This window comes from Aegilops tauschii, chromosome 5 (assembly GCF_002575655.3).
Source record: "Aegilops tauschii subsp. strangulata cultivar AL8/78 chromosome 5, Aet v6.0, whole genome shotgun sequence".
Lineage (NCBI taxonomy): Eukaryota > Viridiplantae > Streptophyta > Magnoliopsida > Poales > Poaceae > Aegilops > Aegilops tauschii.
In genome coordinates this window covers 462,097,539-462,124,060 of record NC_053039.3, presented here as the reverse complement: position 1 = coordinate 462,124,060, position 26,522 = coordinate 462,097,539, and the positions used below count along the sequence as shown (strand labels likewise).

General features: G+C 45.4%; 2 protein-coding genes and 1 long non-coding RNA gene across 4 annotated transcripts; 1 reads left to right on the top strand and 2 right to left on the bottom strand.

Annotated features, from left to right (window-relative positions):
- Positions 1-8,006: 8,006 nt before the first annotated feature.
- LOC120964079 (uncharacterized) lies at positions 8,007-10,555 on the bottom strand. Of its 2 annotated transcripts, none has more exons than XR_005755738.2 (3): positions 10,157-10,555; positions 9,633-9,894; positions 8,007-8,957 (listed from the first exon to the last, which is right to left on the bottom strand). It is a non-coding gene; the product is annotated as an uncharacterized lncRNA (long non-coding RNA). The 2 variants fall into 2 exon arrangements; XR_005755737.2 differs by having other exon boundaries at positions 8,008-8,946; positions 10,157-10,554.
- Positions 10,556-14,763: 4,208 nt separating this feature from the next.
- On the bottom strand, positions 14,764-16,185 carry LOC109773240 (putative F-box/kelch-repeat protein At1g12870). The gene has a single exon (XM_020331942.1). It carries the CDS (start codon positions 16,183-16,185, stop codon positions 14,764-14,766), a length of 1,422 nt encoding a protein of 473 aa, XP_020187531.1.
- A 4,638-nt stretch (positions 16,186-20,823) lies between these two features.
- LOC109773236 (ervatamin-B) lies at positions 20,824-22,818 on the top strand. Its single transcript, XM_020331938.3, has 2 exons — positions 20,824-21,457; positions 22,061-22,818. Exons 1-2 carry the CDS (start codon positions 20,887-20,889, stop codon positions 22,651-22,653), a joined length of 1,164 nt encoding a protein of 387 aa, XP_020187527.1. The 5' UTR covers positions 20,824-20,886; the 3' UTR covers positions 22,654-22,818.
- The last annotated feature ends 3,704 nt before the right edge of the window (positions 22,819-26,522 follow it).

Sequence of the window (26,522 nt, the reverse complement as noted above, 5' to 3'; positions counted from 1 at the left end):
AAACCTAAAAGCTCAAAACTAAACCTAAACCTTGCACTAACTAAAACAAAACCTAGCACTAACTAAAACTAAACACTAACCTAAAACAAAACTGGAAAAAACAAAACAAAAAATAGGAAAAAAACTAACCTTGCTCCTGTGAGGTCGGCTGGTGGGGCGGGGCAGCACAGGGGCCGCGGGGAGGAGTCCTGAAGTGGGGCGGGGCGGCGCAGGGGAGGAGTCCGGCGACGGAGCGCGGTGGGGCGGCCGCCGCGGCCTGGCTCCTGCCGCGGTGGGGCCGGACGGCGGCGGGGGCTGGGTCCTGGGGGCAGGGCGGGCCGGCAGCGGTGACTGCAGCGGCGGCGACAGGAGGGGAGAGGCGGGCGCGCGGGAGGGAGGGAGAGAGAGAGAGAGGGAGAGAGAGAGAGAGGGAGACGACGGCGCCGCCCGTTAAGTGGGCCTTCTTTGCCGTCTGCTAGTAGACGACAAAGAGGGCGACTGTATAGGGGTGGCCCACGTCTCCTCTTTGCCGTCCGCAAAGGAGGAACCTTTTTTCTCCTTTTTGCAGACAACAAAGGAGGAACATTGCCGTCTCCTAGCAGTCGGCAAAGTAGTCACCTCTTTGTCGTCCGCTAGCAGACGGTAAAGAAGCTGACCTAGCCACGCTGTACCCTGTGGGGCCCACCTGGCTCTTTGTCGTCTGCCTTTTAGCTCACCTGACGGCAAATACCCTTTTTGCCATCAGCACTTTCTTTGCCGTCTGTTTCCTCAAAGCGGACGACAAAGAACCTCTTTGCCGTCAGCAAAGAGTTGGCAGATGGCAAAATGCCAGATTCCAGTAGTTATTACCATGCAAAAAAAAATTCCATGAAATACCAAAGAATTTGTGACAAAAAAATGACTATACATATTATACACCGGAGCCTAATAGAGCAGCCCATCCATTGCCAATCCACCCACGAGACGACAGCCATGCAACAGAGCAGGTCTCCGTCTCCCACTCTCCCTCCCTCGATGCCAATCCCCAAACCTAGTTGACTGTTGACGGCCCTGATGCCGACAAGCGAGGTCCGCCGGGCGACGATGGGCCCTCTGCTCCTCTGGCCCTCTCCCTCCCCTTTGGCCCTAGACTCCAGCCTCCGTGGTTGTGGTCCATGCGGGGCTGCGCCGCTGCGGGCCTCCTCCGGCCTCCTTGGCAGCGTCAGTCAGCGAGCCGCCAGGCTAGAAGAAGAAGAAGCCACCCAATGTACTCCCTCTGGTCTTTTTTCTCTACATATAAGTTTTGTCCAAAGTCAAAATATCTCTACTTTGATCAAACTTAAATAAAAAAGTATCAACCTTCGCAATGCCAAATTAATACTGTTAGACTCATTATGAAATGTAGTTTCATAGAGTATATATTTGATATTGTAGATGTTAATAGTTTTTAATATACGTTTAGTCAAACTTTAAAAGTTTGACTTAGCACAAATCTAATACGTGGAGTAAAAAGGACCGGAGGGAGTACTCACTATTGCATCTATCTACAAATCACAAGGTAATTTTTCTCTATTCATTTAAACAAATCTGAAGCTTTTTTTCCACCACAAAGGGGTGCGTACTCAAAGTTGACTAGACCACGACGAGAGGCCCCGGTACGAAGACATGCTACAGTGCCAAATGAGCAATGCTACGTCCACGTAATGACTTACATAATGTTACGTGATGATCTGACGTAGGAATGTTGGATTAGATTAGGGGGAGGGTGAGGCCCACCCCGCCTGAAAATCAGGAGGGGGGGTGTGTGTCAGTTAGTTAGCGATGGAAGTTTATGTAAAAGGCACGTAGCCTTTCGTATGTTTAGGATTTTCGGTGCCAAATAGCGTTGACGACGTGACAGTCCTTTTTTTAGATGACGACACACTACAGTTGATGAAGAGGGTGGATCGTATATGGCGTGTAGGGCGCCCCCTAGCGTCGTAGCATGCACCTCCCCAATACCCTTTTGCGCCTTCTGGGCCAGACCATGTGGGGCGCGAGGTCCCCCAGTTTTTTCTTTTTTCTTTTATATTTCATTTTTGTTTCCTTTTTAATTTTTTGTTTTATATTTTCTTATTCGTCCCCTTTTTTCTTCTCTTTTTAATTTTTCTCATTTTCGTGATTTTTTAGAATCATGAATATTTTTTTGTTCACTAAATTCAAAAAATCTTCCTGAAATTCAAAATTTGTTCACAATAATTTTCGAAAAATTTCTGCAAATACAAAAAATTTCATCCGATTGAAAAAAATGTTCTTGAATTGAGAATTTGTCCATCAAGTTCAGAAAATGAAAAATGTTCATCTAATTCAAAAAACCTTCATCTTATTCAAAAAATGTTCATCGTATTCCAAATTTATTCACCGTAATTTTATAAAATGTCCACCAAATTCAAACAATGGTCATACATTTTCCAAAAATTTCATCCGATTTCTCCAGAAAACATTCTTGAACTGAGAATTTGTTCATGAAGTGCAAAAAATATTCATCAAATTCAAAATTTGTTCATCTGATAAAAAATGTTCATCAATATCCACATTCACGATTTTTTAAAATCATGAACAATTTTTCAAATTCGTGAGCATTATTCAAAACCAGGGACATTTTTTGGCTTCAAACTTTTTTGAAATTCACATTTTTTCTAATTTTGGATAGTTTTCGAAATCCTTAGTTAGTTATTTAAAAAATTTAAAAAATAAAACAACAAAATAGGGTGCTCCCCGCTGTCACTCATGGGCTGGCCCAAAATGGACGTGCGTGGGCAGCGAGGGGTGCCGCGTGTCCGCTCCCTGGCACTTGCTGCGCTATGTAGGAGCTTCAGTTGAAGAGATCGGGCGCCACGACACGATCATATTGAATTGACCCAACTTGTTTGTTATACTTTGAGATACTATCATCATAAGTCAATCAATATAACACAGAGAGTTAACGCATGATTTAGTTCCCAAGGCCATGACAGTATGATAGTCACTTCTTACCGTACGATAGACTTTGGGGTTGCTCAAACGTCATTAGTAACATGGTGATCATAACGACAACTTTCAGATTTATCGGGAAGTTTGACAAGGGGTTAGATAACGATCAAGAGTGAGATTTGCTCCTCTGACGATTGAGAGATATTCTTAGGGCCCTCTCGGTGTGATGGAATCGATCATCGCCTTGCCAAACATATGTGACTAGGTCATAGTAATGCCAGAACATGTCAACGAGAAAGAAGAACAAAACTGATAACGAGAAAACATGTATAGTGAACGTGAGAATGACTTAAGAGGATGCCGATATATCTCACCTCGGGTTTTTCAAAGTATCGCCAAGCAAAGGGAATGTCACATGATAACCAAAGGTTCACCCGAATATCATTCGTGTATTCGTAGGGATCAATATGGATGTCCATGATTCCGCCTTTTGCCATTGAATGAAAGGGAGTTTCATTCGTCTCTATGTTTTACCGAACCTACAGGGTCATGAGCTTAAGGGAATGACGATCTTTTCAGTGTTAGTGGAGTAAGAGTTCTAAGAAAATATTCAAGAAATAGTTCGGCGAATATTAGAAATAGTATCGAGAGAAAGCGGAAGCATTTCAGAGTTACTGGAAGAGTTTCGGGGTTTGCCAAGAATTGATATATAGGTGAAAATTGTTTCCAGAGATGTTAAATTAATAATAAAAGGTTCTAGTATTTATTACGAGGCTTTTATAATTAATTTAATATCAACGGGGCAAAGAAAATAATAAAACGCCAAGTGGTGTAGAGTCATTGGGCCATAAGGCCCAATAACAGAAGTGGGGTGCCCTCTAGCTTGTAAGACAAAAGTGGTCCTCCTCCCCCTAGGGCCGGCCCAAGGGGAGGAGTCCTCCCCCCTCTTTTGGCACCCCTCCTTGGGAGCTCCTTATCCGCGCTTTCTGTGCCGGTTAGGAGAACTGGCGCCCGCAGCCCTCGTAGCTGGGCTATATCTGCAAGCGGCCTATACTCGTCCGTTGGACGATATAGAAAACTTTGTTTCATTAATTGGGAGTCGCGCGACTCGAACTCCTCTCGATAGCAAAAGCAGGAAGCCGCAATAACCACTAGACCGAGTTCCCCCTGACGACCAGTATCAGGAAAGTGCACCATTTGACCTTCTTCTAGTACATCATTAAGAGTACTATTATATATACCTTATATAAATTATATGAAAAGAAATTCAAGACACTTTTTGAAACCACCAATTTTTAAAACAATTCAAAGAAATTTAAAAGATTCGTACAAATTAAAAAAATCATGAAATTTCGAAATAAGTTCACAAATTTAAAAAAAGTTCATCAAATTTAAAAGAAAGTTCATCCAAATTGAAAATAAGTTCATGCAATTAAAAAAAGTTCATCGGATTTGAGAAAAAGTTCATCGATTTTGGAAAAAGTTCATTGAATCTGAAAAAAGTTCATCAAATTTGGCGAATTTGAAAACATGAAAAAAGTTCGTCGATTATGAAAAAAAGTTCACGAATTTGAAAAAAAAGTTCATCAATTTTGAGAAAAAGTTCACGAATTTAAAAATAAGTTCATCGAATTTGAAAAAAGTTCACCGATTATGAAAAAAAGTTCATGAATTTAAAAATAAGTTCATCAAATTTTAAAAATGTTCATCGAATTTGAAAAAAGTTCATCAATTATGAAAAAAAGTTCACGAATTTGAAAAAAAGTTCACGAATTAGAAAAGAGATATCGTCTATTTGTAAACATTTCACGCATTTAAGAAAAAGAAAATAGGAAAAAAAAAAGAAAGGAAAAAACACATAAAGGGCATTTCCTGTGTGTATAAAAAGATGGAAATGATGATTGTATTCACGAGTCAGGGTGGTGGTGTAGTGGTTTGAGGAGTTGGCTATTGACGGAGAGATCTTTGGTTTGATTCCTGGTTGCACACAATTTCCCTTCCTTTTTGAGTTTCAAAACAAGGGGAAGAATGGTAGTTGGGCCGAGCCCAGCTAGCACCGCTGCAGGCGCAGGTTTGCGAAAAGAGGCTATAACTGGTGCCTGCAGCGCCAAATAAGAAATGCCCCCCTCCTCTTCCCTCCAACCTATGTATACTAATGGTTTTTGCCCCTTGGAACACACAAGTTTTGGAGCCTCCTCTAGTTCTCGACTTCTAGTTCTAATTTGGAGTTGATCTGAGCTAGACCTAGTTCTCTTTAATCATCATAATAGAGAAGCCATGTGCGGTTCTTTTCTTCTCCCTCTAATTCTCCGACGACAATTAGCTCTGAACGGCGAAGCGCTGCCAGATCGTGAAGGTTGTACGCTTGCAATCTGTAAAGAGTTGTGCTTTCGATCTTTTGTTCAAGGGATCGTTGTGGACGGTTCGAGTGACTTCAATAACGATCTGCACCCAGTCTTCTTCCACCGCATCTCGAAGTTGGTAACAATCCGATCTAACCTTGTATGCATCTTCATAGTAATTCGGGACCTTGATCGTAGCGCGATTTTTTTTGTTTTCTACGATGTTTCCTAACAGATAGGGCGTGCGTTCGCGGCGGACCAGCTTTAACAGCTGATGCATGCAGACCGGCGATGCTTCAATGCTGGCAGTGCCGGAGTACACATCTTGGTCTCCGTGCCATCGTCGATGGCGGTTGACGGGTGATCGGCCAAGAAAGAGTGAATGTGCGGCACAGAGGGTACTGGGACGGACGAGTCAAAACAAGGTGAAAGAAGGAGTGGTTCTTTGGTCGGTCCGGATTGTTGGAGTCCGACGTGGCAGGCATTCAAACTCCCCCAGACACCCAGTTTGGTTTCAGTATGTGAAAATTCAGACATTCCAACCAGTTTGAATATTTTTATTTGAAATGAGAGTTGGATGACTAAATATGACCGGTCCAAATATTTGCGCACAGAATTGATGCTCGAAGTTGGAGTTTGCCCTTTCGTTCCTCCCTCAAAGTTGGATTATTTATAAATTGGCCCCCCTCCCTCTCTCTCTCCCCGGAAAAAAAAAGAGAAACAGAAACAAACCCGAGCTCCCGCCCGCCTGCGAAACATGTCTCCTTCTTCCACCCCTCCGGCGGCCGGTGCCGGGGCCAGACGCCGGCGGCGATTCACTGAGACGCCTCGCTCCGGCGTAGAGGAGGAGGATCCCACCTCCACCGTCACGGACGTCTCCCCCGCGTCGACCGGCTCCGAGTCGCCGTCCTCCAACTCCAAGGACACCCGCGCGGCCGATGGCGATCAGCACGGTGTCGCCGCCGCTGACGTCTGCGTCTTATCCACGCCGACCCGCTCCATCTTCAGGACACCGTCTGCAATTATCCGTTCCTATGCGCCGGTGGCGGTGAGTGCTCTTTCTTCTTTCTTGGCCTCCCTTCTTGGATTCAAGATTCAAGAACCTGCATTTTGATATCAAGAACCTTCCAGACCTCGGCTAGGGCGCCCTTCCCGCTCTCCGGCGACCCAGGAGTTCGCTCGCAGCTCACTGAAGCCCCCCAGATTTCTTCTCCGTCGGCACCCCGCTGTGAAGAGACGCGGACGCCGACCCCCGTGCCTCTCACCGGCAACGCCTCTCAGGCTCAGGTACGCCGTACGCGACCTTTTGGAAAGCTCTTTCCGGTGATCATGGTTCGTCTGTGGGACGGGGTGTCGCCGTGTCGGGCGCTTTTCTTTCTAGCTTCGAGTGTAATTCTTGCGTCGCGCGGCACGGGCGCCGGCCGTGCGCCATGGAGATCGGCGGCGGGGGCTCGGGCTGGGAAAAGGAGACGGGGGGAGAGGAGCTGCAGGCAGGTGGCAGGTGCTGTTCTGGCGGCGGCGGCGGCATGGAGGCGATGTCGACGGGCCATGTCGTGGCGCAGCTCGGCTCGGCGTCTGGGACCTGGCAATGGCGTGTGCACGGCTCGGCCGTGGCGCACGCAACAGCCGTGTCAGAGCATGGGGAACAGTTGAGCGATCAAATTTTGTGTCAAGAAGGCTTAGTTGAGCGATCGGTGTTTTGCGAAAAGATTACTGAATACTAGACGATTTTTTGCAAGAAAAACAGAACATGGTAGTTCTTTGATCGAGAGTCCACAAATGTGGTATGTTTTTTTTAGTTTACTCCATAAATAAGATGATTCGACTTTTGGCTAAAAACAGAACAGGCTTGGCAACATTTTATTCAATTGCTTCACTTGGATTAAAATCAAACAAGGTAGAGCTAGTGCAGTTTGATTTAATTAATTGCCTGAGTTTATTTTTGTAGGACTTGGTTTGGTATTATAGATTTCTGTTGTGTTCCTTGGGTGAGTGTAAGATAAAGAAAGATATTTCAGCTTATTTTTTCTCAGCAATATGTTTTTGTCCCTGCATGACTAGTGTAAGATAGAGAAAGATGTTTCAGCTTATGTTTTTCTCGAATGTATGATGAAATACAGCTATTCTGAAATTTGTATACTGTTTTCACGAAAAATTTGCAGGTTGGCGCGTCCTCGAGCGGCCGGTGGGGGCAGGTTCCGCGCTGCACCATCTGTCGTCTGAGCGTTGCGGGTAGGGTGATGACATGCTGCGAGGCGTTGCTGTGCGTCGGCTGCGCAGCCAGCACCTCCTGTGGTTGTCCCCGGAGGCTCGCCGGGTTCGGCGGCCCGGTTCCCTTACTCCCAAGGTATGTGATACCAGATGATCACATCGTCGAGTTTCCAGTGCTCCTCCCACGCGCACGATGGGAGCTATTTCATACACGGAGGAGTACTGGAGGAGGGTCCATCTTCTACTCCTACTTCAGCATGGAGGACGCCTTCCACCGGCGCCAGGCCGGCGTCCTTTACCAGATCCACGAGTACGTTGTGGTCGGGCGTCGATGGACGCAGTTCATTTGTAGGTTTGTTGAGGTTCAGGGGTTGGGCTTACTGCTGCGCTTCGCTATCCCTCCCATGACGCCCATGGATATCGAGTTCCTGCTGGAGGTATTGGACAGGTATCGGCAGCTACATGATGAGTGATACCTGTCCCACCAAATGATCCATGTTTAGCTCTCGCAACTTGTGTCACTCTCTAACAACTCAGTTATGTGATCGCTGCACATTCGGCAGTTTTTCCTATTGTTGCTGTTGTTGAAATCGTCCTGCTTGTAGTACTGTATATTGTTGTTATCGTCCATAGGATTGACAAATTCAAAATTTTGGCATATGTCTATACTGACTGCAGTTGGGATTTACTGTGGTTTATACTTTATACATACACACATGCAAGCATATCTATCTCCAGTGCATGATATCTCCATTTCTAGTCGAGGTTAGACCCGACTGCGAATTTTGCTTGAGGTCAGTTTATAAATGACTCAGCAGGGATGGCTGAATAGCAAGCATTAGAAAACAATAATGAAACATTACAATAATAAGGAATTTAAGAATTGAAAATCAGAGTGAATGAACCATCCATTGTTTGAGAACTAGCAACATTGGATCTTAAAAAGGATCGCAGTCGCCACTAGTCACCTCTCCTGGAATGGGTAAACTAAGTATGTTCGCGGGCATGCTTGTGAAGGTCCCTGGTCAAATCCACTCAAGCTTTTGCTGCTTCAATTCAGAAGAGTTAGTAACCAGTTGAGCAAATGGAGGAGAATAGAGCATTACAGTAAGGAAACTGAGATGCCTAACGATATAAATAAGAAAGAGCAAACCATACTTGACAACTTGACAAGATCTGTACCAACTGCATTCACAATTACTTGTTCAAATTTGTCCAACACATTATGTTCCGTCAACTTCCCGGCGATAGAAAACAAATAACTAACGGCATACAAAAATCACACTTAGTGAATCAAAATCACATGCTAGTTGATTCCAGGAAACCACATGTTTGATTCAAAGTAATCAAACAAACCTATTGCTTACAGCATTAACCAGAATGCAAATAATACACTTTGGAAGGCATCGAACACATACACCTTGGACTCTTCGAACGGGAGTGTGAACGATTCCTTCTGTGGTCATCTCTATCGAGGTTTCTTCTGCATTATCACTGCATACATCAGATTTTTTTAATAGAGGAAGCAGCATAACATATTTTCTGCTTTGCAAAAGGTGCTTCTTTTGATCAACATATACAGAATTGTTTGTACATCAAAACACTTCACAAAAAAATAATTCGTTTGGGTTAAAAAATAATTGATTAAACAAATCAGTTAAGCATATATTATTATGAGCTCATGACTCTATCTACTATTACTATTTTGCGATGCTAAGCGGGGATCACCACTGCATACAGCAACAGCCAACTAGTAAACATCATAGCTAACCCATGGTTATACTAGTTATACACCAGCAAAAATGCCTACATTTACCAGTCCTCTAATTCAATTAAGTGGCTGGGGGTATCCATGAGGTTAAGAGTTGTGTTATTACGTGGAAGTGGAACCAAATATAGTACGTACATTCAATAATTTTCTCCGATATAATTCCAAAACTCAACAAACATCTGCTAAATGTAAAGCATGTTGCCAATCTTCAGAAGATAAAAAAAGAAGGTGGCCCATTAAGCACAAAGGACGACTGGGTTTCAGCATAATTAACTGGTATTCAGTTCATAACTCAGAATTCACCATACTTAACTAGCACTCAATTCATAACTCAGAATGCTGAAATTGGTTGATGCAACAAAATGCACATATGCATTACAGAAATCTAGACCTGGTACCTTTAAGCATCACGATCACTGCTACAGCGGCGATAGTCATGATCGTCGAACGATCATGGTGCTGCCTTCTTTCACGATGCACTCGATGATGGCGACCATGGTATCGGTTCCGTTCACTCTCCCTGTCCTGGTACCTCTCCCTATCTCTCCCATGGCGCCGCCTTACACACTTCCTGAGTTCCTGTGCTTGCCATCGTAGCGTTCTCTATCCCTGTCTCTAGACTTTGAGGTCCCGTCGCGCGCTGTGAGGCTGTGCATCGTGCTGGAACAGAAAACAAGTTCCTCTGTCAGATGGATTTAAAAAATTCAGGGATTCCTAGTAAGATAGGCAGCAGTTGCTACTTTAGAATCATCAAGCCTACTACTCAGAACCAGCACCAGATAATCTGAGACATGAATCAATCACAATCAGCAGGGAACTTCCGATCAGCTTTGGCACCCAGAGAATTTTATTAGCTACAAAGTAGGACGATTGCCGGGGGGGATCGAGCGAAACTAGGGGTCAGAGTGAGACGCGAGCGCACCTGCAGGCAGCGCTTGTCCGGCGGAGATCAACCCACAGCCCGTCCGGTCCGGGGACCTCGATCGCCTCAGCCGCCGCGCCAGGAACGGACGGGACGAGCTCGTGGGAGAGAGCTCTCCGCCTGCGTCGTTCCCGAACGGGAGAACGCGGAGGATCGTCTCTTTGGTTGGGTGGAGCTCACCTAGCCGCGCCGCCGTTCTCCTCTCGCCGCCGCTCTCTGGCTCTGGTTTGGCCGGTGTGACTGTGACTGGGGGAGGCGAGAGGAGGAGGCCGGGCCGGGCCGGTTCGGATTTCGTTTCGTTTGGACTTGACTTGGGCCCGACGAGTCCTAGAAAGAGGGCGCTGGGTGAGCCCTAGGTGCAACTGCTTCAACAACATACCTGGCAATTTTATCCCTTCTCAAACAAAACAAAAAAAACCTTGGCAATTGGATGCTCAAAAAACAACAAACGTACTTGGCAATTTGTACTGCTAAAAGAAAACCTGGCAATTTGTACCCCTCAAACAAAAAAACTGGCAATTTGTTTCAAAGTTGTATTCAAAGTTGCGGCCCAACGCTTCAGAGTACGTCTTTGCCCTGGATGGTAATTATCTGCCTTGACAAAGTCGCAACCCAGCGCTTCGGCAAGCATCGTTACCACGGTCCTCTCACGGAAGAACTGCATTGAAAATTAATTTTCTTTTCAGAAGCGCCACTAGCGCAACCTCAAAGGAAGAGGAGAGCAGCTGCTGCTCCGTGAAAAAGCGAGATCCTTCATGTTATTGAGAGAGGAGCAATCAGGGAGAATTGATGGGACCAGGAGGGAGGACTTTTTAGGATAAACCATGTGATTTTTCGTAGACGCTCTCCAACCTTGCAACCACATAGGGTAGGTGATTCGAGAAGGTGGAATTAGCAAATTCATAACGAGAAGGTGGAGAAGATGCAAGGCGATGGAGTAGTTGATGGGAGAAAATCACAGATGAGAGAGGGACAACGGCAAGAAGTTTCTAAGGGCAAGGAGATCGCCTACTTTGTGAAGATCTACCCCAAGTATGGCTAGTCCTTCGTGGACGTGAGTTAGGCAAGGTTGCTTTTTTGTGGATCCTTTGTGGGTGGAGCCCTCCATGGAATCTTACAACGGTTATCCTTGAGATCATTAATCCTTGAGATTGAAGCCTCCATCAACGTGGACATACATGGCACCACCTATTGGAATCACGAGTCAAAATTTGCCGTGTCACCATAGCGTTTGCATATCTCCACACACATCATTTTCTTACAATCACTTGTATTGTATTTACTTTTCGTTGCCTACGATTAGGGTGTTACTAGACTTGCTTTGCCAAGAACTAAAATTGGGGAAAAAGTAGTTTTTATTTGGAAAGTAGTCTAATCACGCACCTCTAGACATACTTTCATTCCTACACTTTTCCAATGCCCTTGTCGTGGGTGCAGATGTCAATCATACTCAATGGTGTTATGTAACTTCAACTCTCTAGCATCGAGAGGCACCCCTCTCGGTTTCGAGACGGTTCCATTTGGCTTCGAAAGCCTTGTGGGTCTCCTCCAAAGCCTTCTCGGCATCAGAGATGCCAGTGAGAGGTGTGTCGAGCAATTTACTACGTGTTGTGATGACACCAACTTCCTAGGTGGGTGCTCCCGACCTACTTGGCGTCACCATGAAAACTCCTTGGTCGAGGGGGCCCATAGAGGCACAGCTTGCAATATCCTCTACCTTGGGGTCAAGGAGAGGTAAGATCGAGTCGACCGTGTCGACTAACTACAAATCTGGTACGCAACCGAGACCTGATCTCAATCCCTAGGGTTTCTCAGGAGACCACCCCACAGACTGGCGGAAGCCATGTCGCATATATGCATGTCATCAAGTTTTTTCGTGAGGGCTCAGAACGAGAAGGTGGAGCAGTGAAGGTGAACTGCTTGTCCGCATCACCAGTGAAGTCCAGGGTTTCGAAGTGAAAGCTTTGGGCTGGAACAAACTCGATGAAGAGTAGATCAGAAGGCATCATGCGCAACCCCTGCCTGATGCGTCAACTGTCGTGGTTCCCGACAATATCTATCTAAGCGTAGTGCATGCATTGGAGATTTGAATGGTGCACACGAGGAAATTTACACAGGTTCGGCCTCCTCAATGCGCTCATGCCCCTCTCTCTCTCATGAGAGGAATCAAGTCACAATTTATTTAAGTGTTATATTTAGGGGATATGTTAGTTTTCATCCCAACAATACACATAAATTATAGGGAGTTAAGTTTAGGAAGAGCTAAAGATGCTCTAGTAACATATTACATGAATACCGGATTAGCTAGTAAAATAAAATTATTGAACAAAAATTAGTATTTTTATTGAAAATCTACAAAATGTTCAAATTATAGTTGTAGTGCATGGAAAAGGAGAAAAGGGTAAAAAGTGAGGAACTCACTTGGATACGTTTCGAAAAACTTTATTTCAAACTAACCTGCTCATGATTAATGGGGTTGCTATTGTGTTGGTACCAAAATTGTGATTCTATTGATATCAAAGTTACCTGTGGCAGCTTTGGTATCAATAGAGTGCCAACTTTGTAAATCTGACGGTTAGTTTGAGATGGATTCTTTTCATCGAACATACACATAAAAGATTAATTCTCACCGAAACAAAACCGTCCTTCAAGACAAAAGTATATTATATTCATAATTTGAGAGATCAAATGTCTTAAAAAATTTAAAATACGATTTATAGCGTAGATATTAAAATTGTGTTGAATATGTTTATTAGGTTGCAGTTAGACTTGGAGTACGCAAAGGGTTAGGTGTTCGAGTCAGACACGCGTAATCTATAACTATTTTATAAGGTCACCATGGTTAGACAAAATAGATTAGATCATGAGAGGGACGGTTCGCGCGCCCATGGCAGGGATGGTTGGACCGACCATGATGCGATGATCAGAGCGTTGTCTGGTAACCCTCAAGGGCATATCTTTGATCTGTATGGTACATGGGGAGGTGCGCCCGTAATTATGCCTTGAGAATTAGTCACGATGATAAACCTCGTTAACGAATCATCACGTGCCTCGTCTACCTTTTTGCAGTGATCTATTTGCGTATTTTCTAACAGTAGACATCGTCAATCTTTTTTCTCCTGCATACATGCAGGGTGTCATGGTAAAATGCTAGGGAGGGCACAATCGCATCCTATAAACGTTCTTGTTGAACCATTTTGCCTTACAAGATGAGCTTATGTGAAATACTAGCACAGTACCAAATTGATGCATTTGTTGTGATACCATCGGAGCAACAGATTTGTGAACTCTGTTTTCCAAGTGGCATTTCCTCTGCCTCCGAGAATACACATCGTACTAAAGTACTGAGACTAGTTAGAGCATCTTTAATAGATGATGTAGATGCAAAAATAACAACCTTTTTCATCTTCGAGGTTTTAAAAGTCCTCTCCAACAGATAATGCAGATGACAAAAAATAGAGACGTAAAATACAACATCTAAAGATGCAAATTTGCATCTTCATCTACAGAAGATGTAAAAACAGCGGTCGTCCACCAATTGCCCAACTGTCTTCCGTTTGCTTCCGCCCGCCCGACCGCCGCCCTCCCGACGGCTGCCCAACTCCTTCACCCAAATTGTGGCGGCCGCCGCCCGCCTGCCCACCTCCCACCCCGCCACGACTCCGCCTGCCTGTCCCCCGCTGCCTGCCTCGCCGGAGTAGCGACGACTGTCCCCCGCAGCTGCAGATTTGATTTCGGCCGCCGCTTCGAATCGAAGATTCGTCGGATGTTCGGCTGCTGTAATGGCGTGGACGACGCGGTCGGCTTTTCGCTAGCCTCGACCCACCGCCGGAGCTAGGGGAGACACGCACGCCGCCTGCACGCGGCTGCCCGCCTCCGCCGTTCTTCACGTCGCGCGACGCCACCCGCCTACGCGCGGAGCTGCCGCCGTGTTCTTTGCAGGGTGGTGACCGTTCGTAGGTGTTCTACAGCCGTCGCTCGCACAAGCTGCAGCCGAATGGCTGCCCAACCCACCGCCGGCCGATTTCTTCCACCTTGCACGCAAGGTTTTTGAGGAAATTACCCCAAAGTAAAAACCATGCAAACCAGGGGCATACGCGTTATGCTGATGAGAAAAGAGGAGCGAATCAGACATTTCATGAAGGTGTACAACCAAATTAGAGACTCCAATTCACACGATCAACTTCAAAAGGATTTGATGGAGGAGTACTGGAAATGGCATTGTGAAAGAGCCGCATAGTTTCATTATTTGTTTGTTGTATTGTGCAAGAACTTTGTTTTATTTGTGTTGCATTCGATGTTGTGGATTTCATGAATTACGTAATAATTTGATATTATTGGCATGTAAAAAAATAAGTTGTTTTTGGGATGCTTTTATTTCAATTTGTGGGGCTGTACAGCGCCGCTGCCGGCGGCAGGTTTTACATCTCCAATTTGCATCGTCTGTTGGAGTTGCTCTTTTGCATCTCCAATATATATCATCTGTTGGAATTGCCTCTTTCTTGAAAATGTAAAATGTATATTTTAAAGATGTAAATTATACGTCTTCTAGTTTTACATCTTCAAATTTACATCGTCTCAATAACAAGTTTGATGGTAGTTAGACCCTAAGTTGGAAATGCAAGCTGCATGATCACCTCCCTCGTCCTGTGAAATCCCTCGTCGTGGTCCCGATGTTCCAGCTGGTACGCCGACGACGCCGCCTCCCGCTTGCCGATCACCATGTCTCGTCCCCGCTTCACCTGTAGCCACTTATCACCCGCCAACTTCGGGCCGATGTCTTCCTCGTGGAGGCCAATGTTGACGAACAGCCGTGACTCGCTGTTGTGCGGCGGCACGTCGACAAAGCGGTTCATGTCGAACACCTCCTCGGCGGCGCCTTGCTCCGTGTCGTAGGCGTACACCTTGTGCCTGCTCGTCGCCAGCAGGATCTTCTTCTTCACACTGCACAGCGGGACGATCTCCCGCTCCCCGCTCAGCTCGTCCCGGATCGGCCGGGGCAGGCTGCCCACGTCGATGCGGCAGCGCGCAGACCACGATGGCGACGACGGACTCCACGTGACGAGCAGTAGCACGTCGTCGACGAGCCTGTCGTGGACGACGGCGCAGAGGGAGCCGTCGAGGTTGGTGAGGTGCCGGATTCGTGACGCCAGCCGCGGCGGCGTGCGCACCCACCCGAACCGCTCGGCGCCGACGGAGAGCGACAGGATGGGCGCGTCCTGCTGCGGGTCCCAGCTGGCGCTGCCGTCGTCGGCGCAGCCTCGCCGGTGCAGCAGCCAGTAGAGGGATCCGTCGAGGGCCACGGGAGGCCTGCCGTCGACGTAGCACGCAAATCTTGGGGGCGCGTTGCCCCCGGCGCAGCGCCGCCACCGCCACTCGCCGGACGCCGTAAGCGAGCACACCTCGCACTTCTGCTGGCCGAAGATGTTCCTGAAGAGCCTGACCACCTTGTGTTGACCGGTGGCCGGGTCGAAGCCGAGGCCGGTGCTGGAGAGCTCCAGAGGAAACCGTTTGAGCAGCATCAGCTTCGGAACCACCGGTGCTATCTCCTCCGCCGTCTCGCAGGGCGGCAGGGATACATGCTCGCCGGTGGACAGGTTCAAGACGTGGTACTCGGACAACCGGACGTCGAAGACGAGCGTCAGGCCGCGGCACGGCTTGCCGGTCAGTACCAGGTGCTCGCCGGCGAGGTTGCCCACGCTGAGCAGCTTGCGGGCAGCGGCGGCGGGCGGCGCGTCTCCGTCCTCGGGAAGCGAGCAAGCGTAGAAGGACGTGGCGACGCCCTTCTCTGTCGGCGAGAAGAAGACGATCTCGGGGTGGCGCGCGGCGGCTGCTCGGGCGGCGTGCGCGGCGACGAAGTGGCCGGAGGCGAGGGCCGCGTTCCACGCCCGGCAGACAGATCTGCAGCGCACGGCTGCGGCCACCGGCAGGCGCGTGAGGATCTCGTCGACGATCAGCTCTTGGTTCAGCGGCGGGGACGGTTCGCCGTGCGACGGCCTGATCCTGGAAGCTGCCGGCGAGGTTGCCATCGTACGTTTGCACGTACGGCCCGGCCTGGTCGATTGATTGATTGACCGACTTACTATTGTGATTGAGATGATGTGTTGGCGACGGCCGTAGGTATATATACTCCTACCATGAGCGATCAGCGTCTCAAGTCGAACTCGGACTGCAGAACCGTCTCGATTGGAGTTCTTACATGCTGTCGGTTTGGCCACGTCAGCACACCGTTCAAATGTCGGATTAATTTGCACACGTTATTGGTGATCACCACGTACTCCCTCTGCTTTATAGTGATCTAAATATTTTTATATTAGTTTACGGAGGAAGTACGTACGTACAAGAGGCGGTGTAGAGGCAGTAGCGGCACAGGAGTATTCCTGGAATACCAGTGAAGTGTTCTATCAGGTTGATCGTTTTACTCTCGTCCCTGGCTGGAACCCTAGCCGCCGTTAGGAGAGGCCAATCTTCCAGCCCGGTCCTCCGGCGGCTCCCCTCCGGCAGCGACCTCTGTCGTCGGTGGTGAAGGGGTCGTCGGTTCCATGCGTGTGAATCGTTTTACTTACTTGTAGTCTAGGTTTTTAGGTTGTTCATCGTCTTGGTTTCGGCGGCGACTATGAAGGCGCTGAATAAAGATTCTTCGGATCCTTCCCGGACGAGGCCATCGGTCCTATGGTTGGGGGTGGATTTGAAAAGCAGTCTGTTCAAGTAAGAATGGCGTGGCGGCGGTGGCATCCTCTTGATGGACCCGTGTCTTCGGGCTTCGCCGTTGCGACGATGTTTGCTCGAGCGTCGGTGCGGAGCTTGGGAGGTAGTCTAGGAGCGGATGAAGATTGTGGTCTGCATCGATGACATCTAGAAGGCGGAACGCGTGCTGGGTTCGTGGTTCGTGGATGGCAGGTATGGTTTCCTCCTTCGTCGTCTTATTCGTGGTGGGATGCCAGATCTGGGGTTCGATGGCGTGTCCGGGTGTTGCCCCGGTCTGATTCGTTCAATGACAAGGGCTTCAATTTTGATGAGCCACCTTGGAGGTCCGCAAAGCTGCATATCAGCGATGGAGCCGCGTCGAGTTCGGGTGAGGAGGTGATCTGTCATTCTTTTCTTTAGTGGCTGCTGTGGTGGTACCGGAGGCAGGTGACGGGTGTTGGTGCCAAGCTCAGAAATATTCTCTTATCCTTTTAGTTTTGTTATATTTGCCCTTACATGACTTGTACTTTAATCTTTATGATATAAATGAGACACGTATTACCATGAAAAATAATTCCATGGAATACCAAAGAATTTGTGACAAAAAAGGCTATACATGTTATACACCGGAGCCCAATAGAGCAGCCCATTCATTGCCAATCCAGCCATGACAGCCACCAACGAGACGGCAACCATGCAACAGAGTAGGTCTCCGTCTCCCACTCTCCCTCCCTCGATGCCAATCCCCAAACCTAGTTGACTGTTGATGGCCCGATGCCGACAAGCAAGGTCCGTCGGGCGATGAGGGGCCCTCTGCTCCTCTGCTCCTCTCCCTCCCCTTTGGCCCTAGACTCCAGCCTCCGTGGCCGTGGTCCATGCGGGGCTGTGCCGTTGCGGGCCTCCTCCGGCCTCCATCGCTGCGTCAGTCTGTGAGCCGCCAAGCTAGAAGAAGAAGCCATCCAATCTACTCACTATTGCACCAAGGTAATTTTTTTCTATTCATTTAAAAAAAATGTGTAGCTTTTTTCCCACCGCAAATGGGTGCGTACTCAAAGTTGACTTGAACACGACGAGAGGCATGACCAGTGGCGTAAGGCGAGGTTCCGGACAAGCCTCGGTACGAACACATGCCACAGTGACAAAAAGCGCCGACGGCGCTACAGTCCTTTTTTGGATGACGACACGCTATAGTCGATGATCCTATATGGCGCGTAGGGCGCCCCCTAGCGCCGTAGCGCGCACCTCCGCAGCTCCCTTTTGCGCCTTCTGGGCCGGCCCATGTTGGGCGCGAGGCACCCTAGTTTTTTTTTCTTTTTTCTTTTATGTTTCTTTTCTATTTCCTTTTTTTATTTTCTTCTTCTTCCCCGTTTTTCTTCTTTTTATCATTTTTGTGATTTTTTAAAATCATGAACATTTTCTTTGTTCACTGAATTCAAAAAATGTTCAGCTAATTCAAAAATTATTCCTGAAATTCAAAATTTATTCACAATAATTTACAAAATTTCAGAAAATACAAAAAAATTCATCCATTTTCAAAAGTTCATCCGATTGAAAAAAAGTGTTCTTGAATTGGGAATTTGTTCATCAAGTTCCGAAAATGAAAGATGTTCATCTAATTCAAAAAACGTTCATCTTATTCAAAAAATGTTCATCATATTCAAAATTTATTCACCTTAATTTTAAAAAAGTATCCGTCAAATTCAAAAAATGTTTATACATTTTCAAAAATTTGATCTGATTTTTTCAGAAAATATTCTTGAACTGAGAATTAGTTCATCAAGTGCAAAAAATGTTCATCAAATTCAAAATTTATTCATCTTATAAAAAATGTTCATCAATATCCAAATTGGCGATGTCTTTTAGAATCATGAACATTTTTTCAAATTCGTGAACATTATTCGAATTCAGGGACATTTTTTGGCTTCACGAATTGTTTTGAAATTCACATTTTTTCTGGTTTTGGAAAGTTTTCGAAATCCTTATTACTTATTTAAAAAATAAAAGAAGAAAATAGGGCGCGCCGTGGGCAGAGACGGGTGCGCGCGTGTCCGCTCCCTGGCGCGTGCTGCGCTATATAGGAGCTTCAGATGAAGAGATCGGGCGCCACGACCTGGGCGGCCGCCCTGGCTGCTTTCCGCCTGGGGCCTAGTACGCCACTGGGCATGACCATGGACGACCTGGCTGGGGTAGCCTGACAGGGTTTTGGCCCATGTGCTTCAGATAAAATATTCACTACACTTCTAAGAAATGGACTCGAAGGATTTAAACCTTTCACATTAAATGTTGTCTGGAAATATGTTCAATCAATCGGGATATGTATGTATTCAAGAAACTTTTTGCTACACGTTCAGAATGCTCTGTCTTCCAAGAACAAAGATGATAATCAAGTTTATCTTAAGTTTCGAACCTTTGTCTTCCGGACAAGAACACTACTGAAGTAAATTACATACAGTACCCAACAAAGAGAAATTATATCCTAACAAATTCAATACTGCACCAATGGGTATGTACTTGTAAAACAGATACCAAAAGGAAACAATGTTAATAAATATAGCAAAATGGAGCAAATAAAATAATTCCTGAGAAAATTAAAATGATGGATCGAAAAATAAAAAATAAAATGACCAGTCAAGAATTTATATCATTTTAATTTGGAAAAAAAAAATCATCGAGCAGTCATAATAAAAAAAGTCCATGAAAACAATGATTTGACCTCTAGCTGGTTGAAATCTACTAAACCCATGAATTTACACATATCACAAGCCGACTTAGAAAGAAAATTACCAAAAAGAATCGGGTGTACAATTGTGCTGCAATGCTTGAATTTCTGCAGCACATCTTTATACATTTTTATGTGTGTGGTAAACATAGCATTTGTGTTCTCATGTAAATTGGAATGTATACTTACTTTCTTGGGTTTTGATGCCAAAGTGCTGAGTCCATTGTTTACTTTTTCAAAGAGAGAAACACAGTTTTATTTTTTTATTTGTCATCATCTTCCACATTATTTTTGGAAAACAATTGGAATTTAATAATTTGTCTAAACAAAACGAATGAGCTGAAAGAAACAAGAAAAAAAACATCAAAGATTCTCGATAAACCTAAAATATTATCAAAGACCTATAAATTCATCACCTCTATCTCCACCTGTTGCATTTGCAATATTCTTCCATGTCTTAGTGAAGAAGCTGAAAAAAGGTCAAAACGATGATGCAAGGGTAGTAGCTAATTTTCTAGGGTCCATCCAAGATATATGCTTTGTCACATATGGAGCCCATTAGCTTATTGTGGTCCACGTGCTGTCCGGTATTTATTTATTTCAATGAGAAGGGACTACATGCCACTGATTATCATGTTTACTGTTATTTATATAGATCTGAGTTAATTGTTATCCATGCACGTCTTAACCTACGATGGAACTTAGCAGTATTGACTATTGAGTACTGGCTAGTTCGGCAAAAATCCTCTCAAGCAAGTAAAAGCTCGCTCATTGATCTCACTCGTGAAAAGAGGGATGATCTATTCACCAGATAGCTGAAAAAAATAGTGTTAGTCCAATATTTGGACCATTAGATCGCCATCAATGGCCAAGATCGTGCGGTCATTGCTCTTCTTCAACCTCCGTTTCTTCTTCCTGCGCACGATGTTTTCCTACCCACGCCACCAATAACCGCCAGTCGGACCGCCACCCCCCTCGCTGTGCCGCCGCCCACCTCGTAGTGGTGTTGTCAGCTCCGCACTCGCACCAATCAACCCTCTTTCTCGCCTCCGTCTGGTATGTCGCACCTCACTTGGCAGCGCCACCCCCGTCTCCTGTGAGGTCCTGGCTCGGCCTTGCCAGGATCGACGCTCCTCATTGCCGCTCGTCATGTCGCCTCCCTAGGTAGAATCGATTGACGCACGTGAAAATTTCAAGTATACCTATTGTTTAACAAACGCGTAAAGAAAAAAGATACTCCCTGACCGCACACAACTGGCACGACTGACATTCTTGTACCCACCCATCAAACAGTTGCGCAGTTGTACCTCTATATATAAGCGTGATGGATCGTTCATCGGATAAGCTGCCACCAACCATTCATAACGTCGTGGTCACGGCCATGGATTCCTCCTTCTCCAGACGCTCCCTATGCCTCCTCCTCCTGGCCGTCTGCCTCCATGGCTCCCCCGCCACGTCCCGCCCGGCCACCAAGGACACTGACCCGATGACGCTGCGGATGATGGAGCAGCGATTCCGGCGATGGAAGGCGGAGCACAACCGGACCTATTCCACCCCGGAGGAAGAGCGCCACCGGCTCCGCGTCTACGCCCACAACGTGCGCTACATCGAGGCCACCAACGAGGACGCCGGCGCCGGGCTCACCTACGAGCTCGGCGAGACCGCCTACACCGACCTCACCAGCGACGAGTTCATGGCCATGTACACGTCGCGGGCGCCGCCCCTCTCGGACGACGACGACGCGCCGATGATGATGATCACCACCCGCGCCGGGCCGGTCGACGCCGGTGGACGGCGGCAGCAGGTGTACGTGAACGAGTCGGCCGGCGCGCCGGCGAGCGTTGACTGGCGCGAGAGAGGCGCCGTCACGGCGGTGAAGAACCAAGGCCAGTGCGGTACGTTACGCTACGCTACGTGGATGGTGGGCCGTCGCCATCCACGTATCCATCGTTCATTTCTTCCCTTGGTCTCCAATTATTGTCACCTCCTCCCTGTAAACACATGGCTGTCTGTAATCCACATGCTTGCATGTGCTCCTGCTGGCCGCTGCCTAGCTTAGCTGCTTCATCATTAGGGATTAGACAATTGCTTACTTAACTGTCATGCACACTGTTAATTGTCAACTTAGCATTATAGTATTAGACAGTTGGCCAATTTTGTGGGGTCTCTTGTGGATGTATTCACACCTAACATGCAGAAAATTGTCTACAAAAAAACCTAACATGCAGAAAAAAAAAAGCATTTCCATCATTGCCGGCCGGTTTTTATTTTTTAGATATTATTCGAATAACATCATCATACTCTAAGTTTTTTTAATGAAAAGTTTAATTCATTGGAATATACTTATAATTTAAAGTAAATATATTACAATGACCATCGTTTTTTTGTCAATTTGAGCCTTTTTATGGTCGATCATATGATTTGAGGAACAATGTAAATGACTATCTAATTTTATCTTGTAGTTCTTATGTATGTACTAAACTCATTATCTTTGACAGGATCGTGTTGGGCATTCTCCACCGTAGCGGTGGTCGAAGGAATCTACCAAATCCAAACTGGGAAACTTGCCTCGCTCTCAGAGCAAGAGCTGGTGGACTGCGACAAGTTGGACCATGGTTGCAATGGTGGAGTGAGCTATCGTGCGCTGCAGTGGATCACCTCCAACGGCGGCATCACCTCCCAGGAAGACTATCCATATACAGCAAAGGATGACACTTGTGACACCACAAAGCTTTCGCACCATGCCGCTTCCATCTCAGGCTTCCAACGTGTGGCAACGAGGAGCGAGCTATCGTTGACAAACGCGGTGGCCATGCAACCCGTGGCGGTGTCGATAGAGGCTGGCGGAGCCAACTTCCAGCACTACCGGAATGGCGTGTACAATGGTCCATGTGGGACGCGGCTGAACCATGGCGTTACGGTGGTAGGGTACGGGGAGGACGAAGTGACTGGGGAAAGTTACTGGATCGTGAAGAACTCGTGGGGTGAGAAGTGGGGCGATAGTGGGTACCTCAGAATGAAGAAGGGCATCATAGACAAGCCCGAGGGGATATGCGGCATCGCCATTCGGCCATCTTTCCCGTTCATGTGATGTGATCATGTGTGGCGTGCTTGGTTCATTGTTCTTTCCCTAGCAGGCCAAAGCTTAGTCAACTTGTTGTTACAAGTACAATACTTGTAAGGTAGTTAATACGTGCTTGTAAACATGGGAGTATATTCAAACATTTGTGAATAATAAACATGGGAATTGCTTGAATTGTACGTGTGGATTCAGCACTTTAATGATTTTTCTATGAGCTTTTAGGCTTTTTAGTGGATTTGGGTGTCCAATAGGTCAAGTCACTTTTTATGTGGGCCGGACTGGTGCAAACTCTTTGGAATTTAGAAGCTACATGTCGTACAGTGAGATTGAGATGACTATAGGGACCCGAGCTCCTCTTGGGCGCCCTCAGCGCCGCTTAGTCTAGTGAGCGCTCGAAGGCGAGCCATAGTGGGCCGGCCCAGCATCGGTCGCCTCACAGAAAAAAAAGTTCACTGCTATTATTCCGTGAGACGTGGGTTTCGAAACTGCATGCCTACGCCTGCAGGGTTGTTGCACTGACCACTCGACCACAACAACGTCGATGAATTATATCGGAAAATAGCGCTACTTGAAAGAGGTTTCTATCCCAGTTATGATTTTTCGAAAAAAGAAAACGTAAATATGAAACCGAATTCACGAATATTAAAAATGTTCATCGATTCTGAAAAAAGAATTCACGAATTTGCCAAAAGAATGTTCAAAAAATTGAAAAAAATTCACCGGATTTCAGACAAAGTCCACGAATATGAAAAACGTTCACCGGATTTTGAAAAAAAGTTCATCGATTTTGACAAAAAAATTCAAGAATTTAAAAAAAGTTCACCATATTCTGAAAAAAGGTTCACTTGTTTGAACAATGTTCATCGATTTTGCTAAAACGATGAAAATTTTGAAAAAAAAAATCATCGATTTTGAAAGCAGGTTAACGGATTTTCAGAAAAGGTTCATCAATTTTGGAAAAAAAGTTCATGAATTCTAGAAAGTTTACCGATTTTGAAAAATAGTTCATCAATTTTGTGAAAAAGTTCATCGAATTTGGAAAAAGTTCATCAAATTTGAAAAAGAGGTTCATCGAATTTGAAAAAAGTTCATCAAATTCGAAAAAAAGTTTATCAAATTCAAAAAAAGTTCATCGAATTAAAAAAAAGTCCATCAAATATGGAAAAATTTCATTGAATTTGAAAAAACAGATCATCCATTTTGTAGAAAAAAAACATAAAGAAAAAGAAAAATTCTCGAATTTGAAATAGAAAATGGGGATTGCTACGCGTCCGCCGGAGGATCTTTTAGAAAGATCCGCCGGCTCGCGAGCCGTTGGATTTATACAATGGATCAGCTAAATATCTTTCTCTACTTCGCAACAAAGAACTTGTTGCGGAAACATTTTTAACAAGGGTTATATTGCTGGTTTTTTGCAACATAGGTTGTATTGCGGGATTTTTTTTTGCAACATGGGTCGTGTTGTAGGATTTTTTTTGTAACATCGGTCATGTTGCAGAAAAAAATTGCCCTCCCTAGTGTGAGCTGCAACAGTATCTAGCCGCTGGCCGGTTTGCAACTAGGGGCTAATTGCGGAATCCCTTTCAGAAACAATGGACCAGTTGCAGAAAGAGGACACAGATAGGGTAGCTCCCCGCCGTTGACTAAGAATTCATCTGACAGACATAAAGACGGCGGACGCTCGCACAAATTCGATCGGTTGAAGGGAATCTTTTCCCAAAGAAAATTTGGAAAAAGGGAAAAAGAAACGACAGAAGTATAAAGGATAAAAAAGATGTAACTTATCACAGACGGGGAAGTGTCGCGGTGGTTATTTCATCCTCCCTCGATGTTGAAGGTCGCAGGTTCGATTCACCTTCCATCGCCCTTGTTTGCGGGATAAAAACATATAACGGAAGGGGGAGATGGGCCGGCCTATTAGTAGTGAAGGGAGGGAGTAGGGGTGTGCGCCCGTTTGCGGAAACCACTGTATCAGGCGCTAAAGGCACCAAATAGTATCTGCCCCCCCCCCCCCCCCATACGCCGCTCGTTGCGACAAAGAGTTGACGTTTCGCACAAGGCGACTCACCTGGGCTGGCCCATTTGCAGTGCACGGGGTGGCATGCGTTAGCGACGTGATAAAAAGAAGAAAAAAGAACGTGCGGGCACTGGGAATCGAACACACGACCTGAAAGTGGCGCAAGCTTGCGCACCATGCTAGCCACTATGTGAGGCAATTTTTAGAATTAGATTGGCATCGCGATACTTAAAGAACAAAACGACACCGGCAAATTTAAACCCCCGCAACACAAATTCCCATAAACACAGCTCTGTGTGAGGGATTGAACCGAGGTCTTCTTTCTAGTGAACACTGTTGCTAGCCACCATCATTACTTTGATTAGGTGTCTAAAATGGCAGCCCCATGTATATTAACTATAAGCCACAATCGTGATTTTCTTTTTGAAAAAAGTAACTATTTTTTAAAACACAAAATATTTCTAATTCCTGAACATATTTATGAAAAATCAAACTTTTCATGAAACCCAAACATTTTTTTAAAGAAACCAATTTCAATGGAAGAACTTTTTTTAAATTAAGACCAAATTTTTAAAAAATTCTAACATTTTTTGAGAGAACTAGTACAAATTAATAATTTACTTATTTTTAAATCACAAACAAATTTATCAAGATGCAATTTCTTTATAATCCCTGAAATTTTTCTGAACTGATTAAAACATTTTGAAATTATGGCGTTTTTTATTCATGAAGATATTTGGAAAGTGAAGTTCTCGAATATTTTTCAAATTTGTGAACAAAAATTCAAAGGCGAACAGTTTTTGAGATCCTCGGAAGAATTCGTTGTGTTGCGAAAAAAATTGGAAACCTGAACATTTTTAGAATTTACCAACAAATTTTGAAAGTGGGGACATATTTGAAATTCACAAACATTTTATGAATTTGTGAACAAAAATTAAAATGCAAACATATTTTAAAATAGAAATTATATATTTTATGAATTTTCGAAAATACAAACAAAAATTAAAATTCTATTTTCTGGAATTTATGAACAAATTTTCAGAAAGGAACATTTCAGAGAAAAAATGAACAAAATTTCAAAAGTGCGAACAATTTTTAATAGTTCTGAAGATTTGTTGAAAAGTAAAAGTCAAAATGAAATAAAAAAGGAAAGAAAAGAAGAAATGAAACAAAGACAATAAACAATAAAAAGGAAAGAAAAGAAAAAAAAGGAAAAAACAAAAAAGGATTGAAAAGAAAAAAAGAAATAGAAAAGGTCTTAAAACTGGAACAAGAACCTTCCCTTACCTTCTAGAATGTTTTAAAGCCAGAAAAAACCAACTGGAACCTCCTAGAGCGTCCCAAAAAAGAATGGTACTGAAGCGCGTTCTTTACTTATAATTGGGCCGGCCCATGTCGCTCGCTGTTGCTGTGTGCGAATCAACGACAATCTGCTGCAGTATGCGGCAGATAGGGGTTTCCATGACTATAGCCCAAACCTAGGACCTGTTCGGCTTTCCACTGGGTCCGTGGAATTAAAGAATCTGCAGAGCAACAAATTTCCTGCTCCACTATTTTAACCCTGCAGCTCCGCCAGCTCCGCGAGCTGAGTCTGGAGCGTAGGGACTCCAAACACTCCTCTAATAGCAATATTCATATCTACATAAAAGGCCCAAAAGGTTCGAATGTCCATATCTACATAAAAGGCCCAAAAGGCCTAGATAAAGTAACTCCCAAACTTGATAGTGCGATGTTTTTAAAGGAAAATCCATCATGATAATTTATATTAATCGAGAATAGCACTTACGACATCCAAAAGAATAGTAAATAAATAAGCTGGGGTCACCCTACCAAAGAACATTATGGTGCCCCTCAACATGTT

Excerpts from the sequence above, each read along its gene's own strand:
- LOC109773236 (XM_020331938.3), top strand. The coding sequence starts at position 20,887 with ATGGATCGTTCATCGGATAAGCTGCCACCAACCATTCATAACGTCGTG. Across the intron at positions 21,458-22,060 it reads GAAGAACCAAGGCCAGTGCG|GATCGTGTTGGGCATTCTCC; the intron begins GTACGTTACGCT and ends TATCTTTGACAG.
- LOC109773240 (XM_020331942.1), bottom strand. The coding sequence starts at position 16,185 with ATGGCAACCTCGCCGGCAGCTTCCAGGATCAGGCCGTCGCACGGCGAA.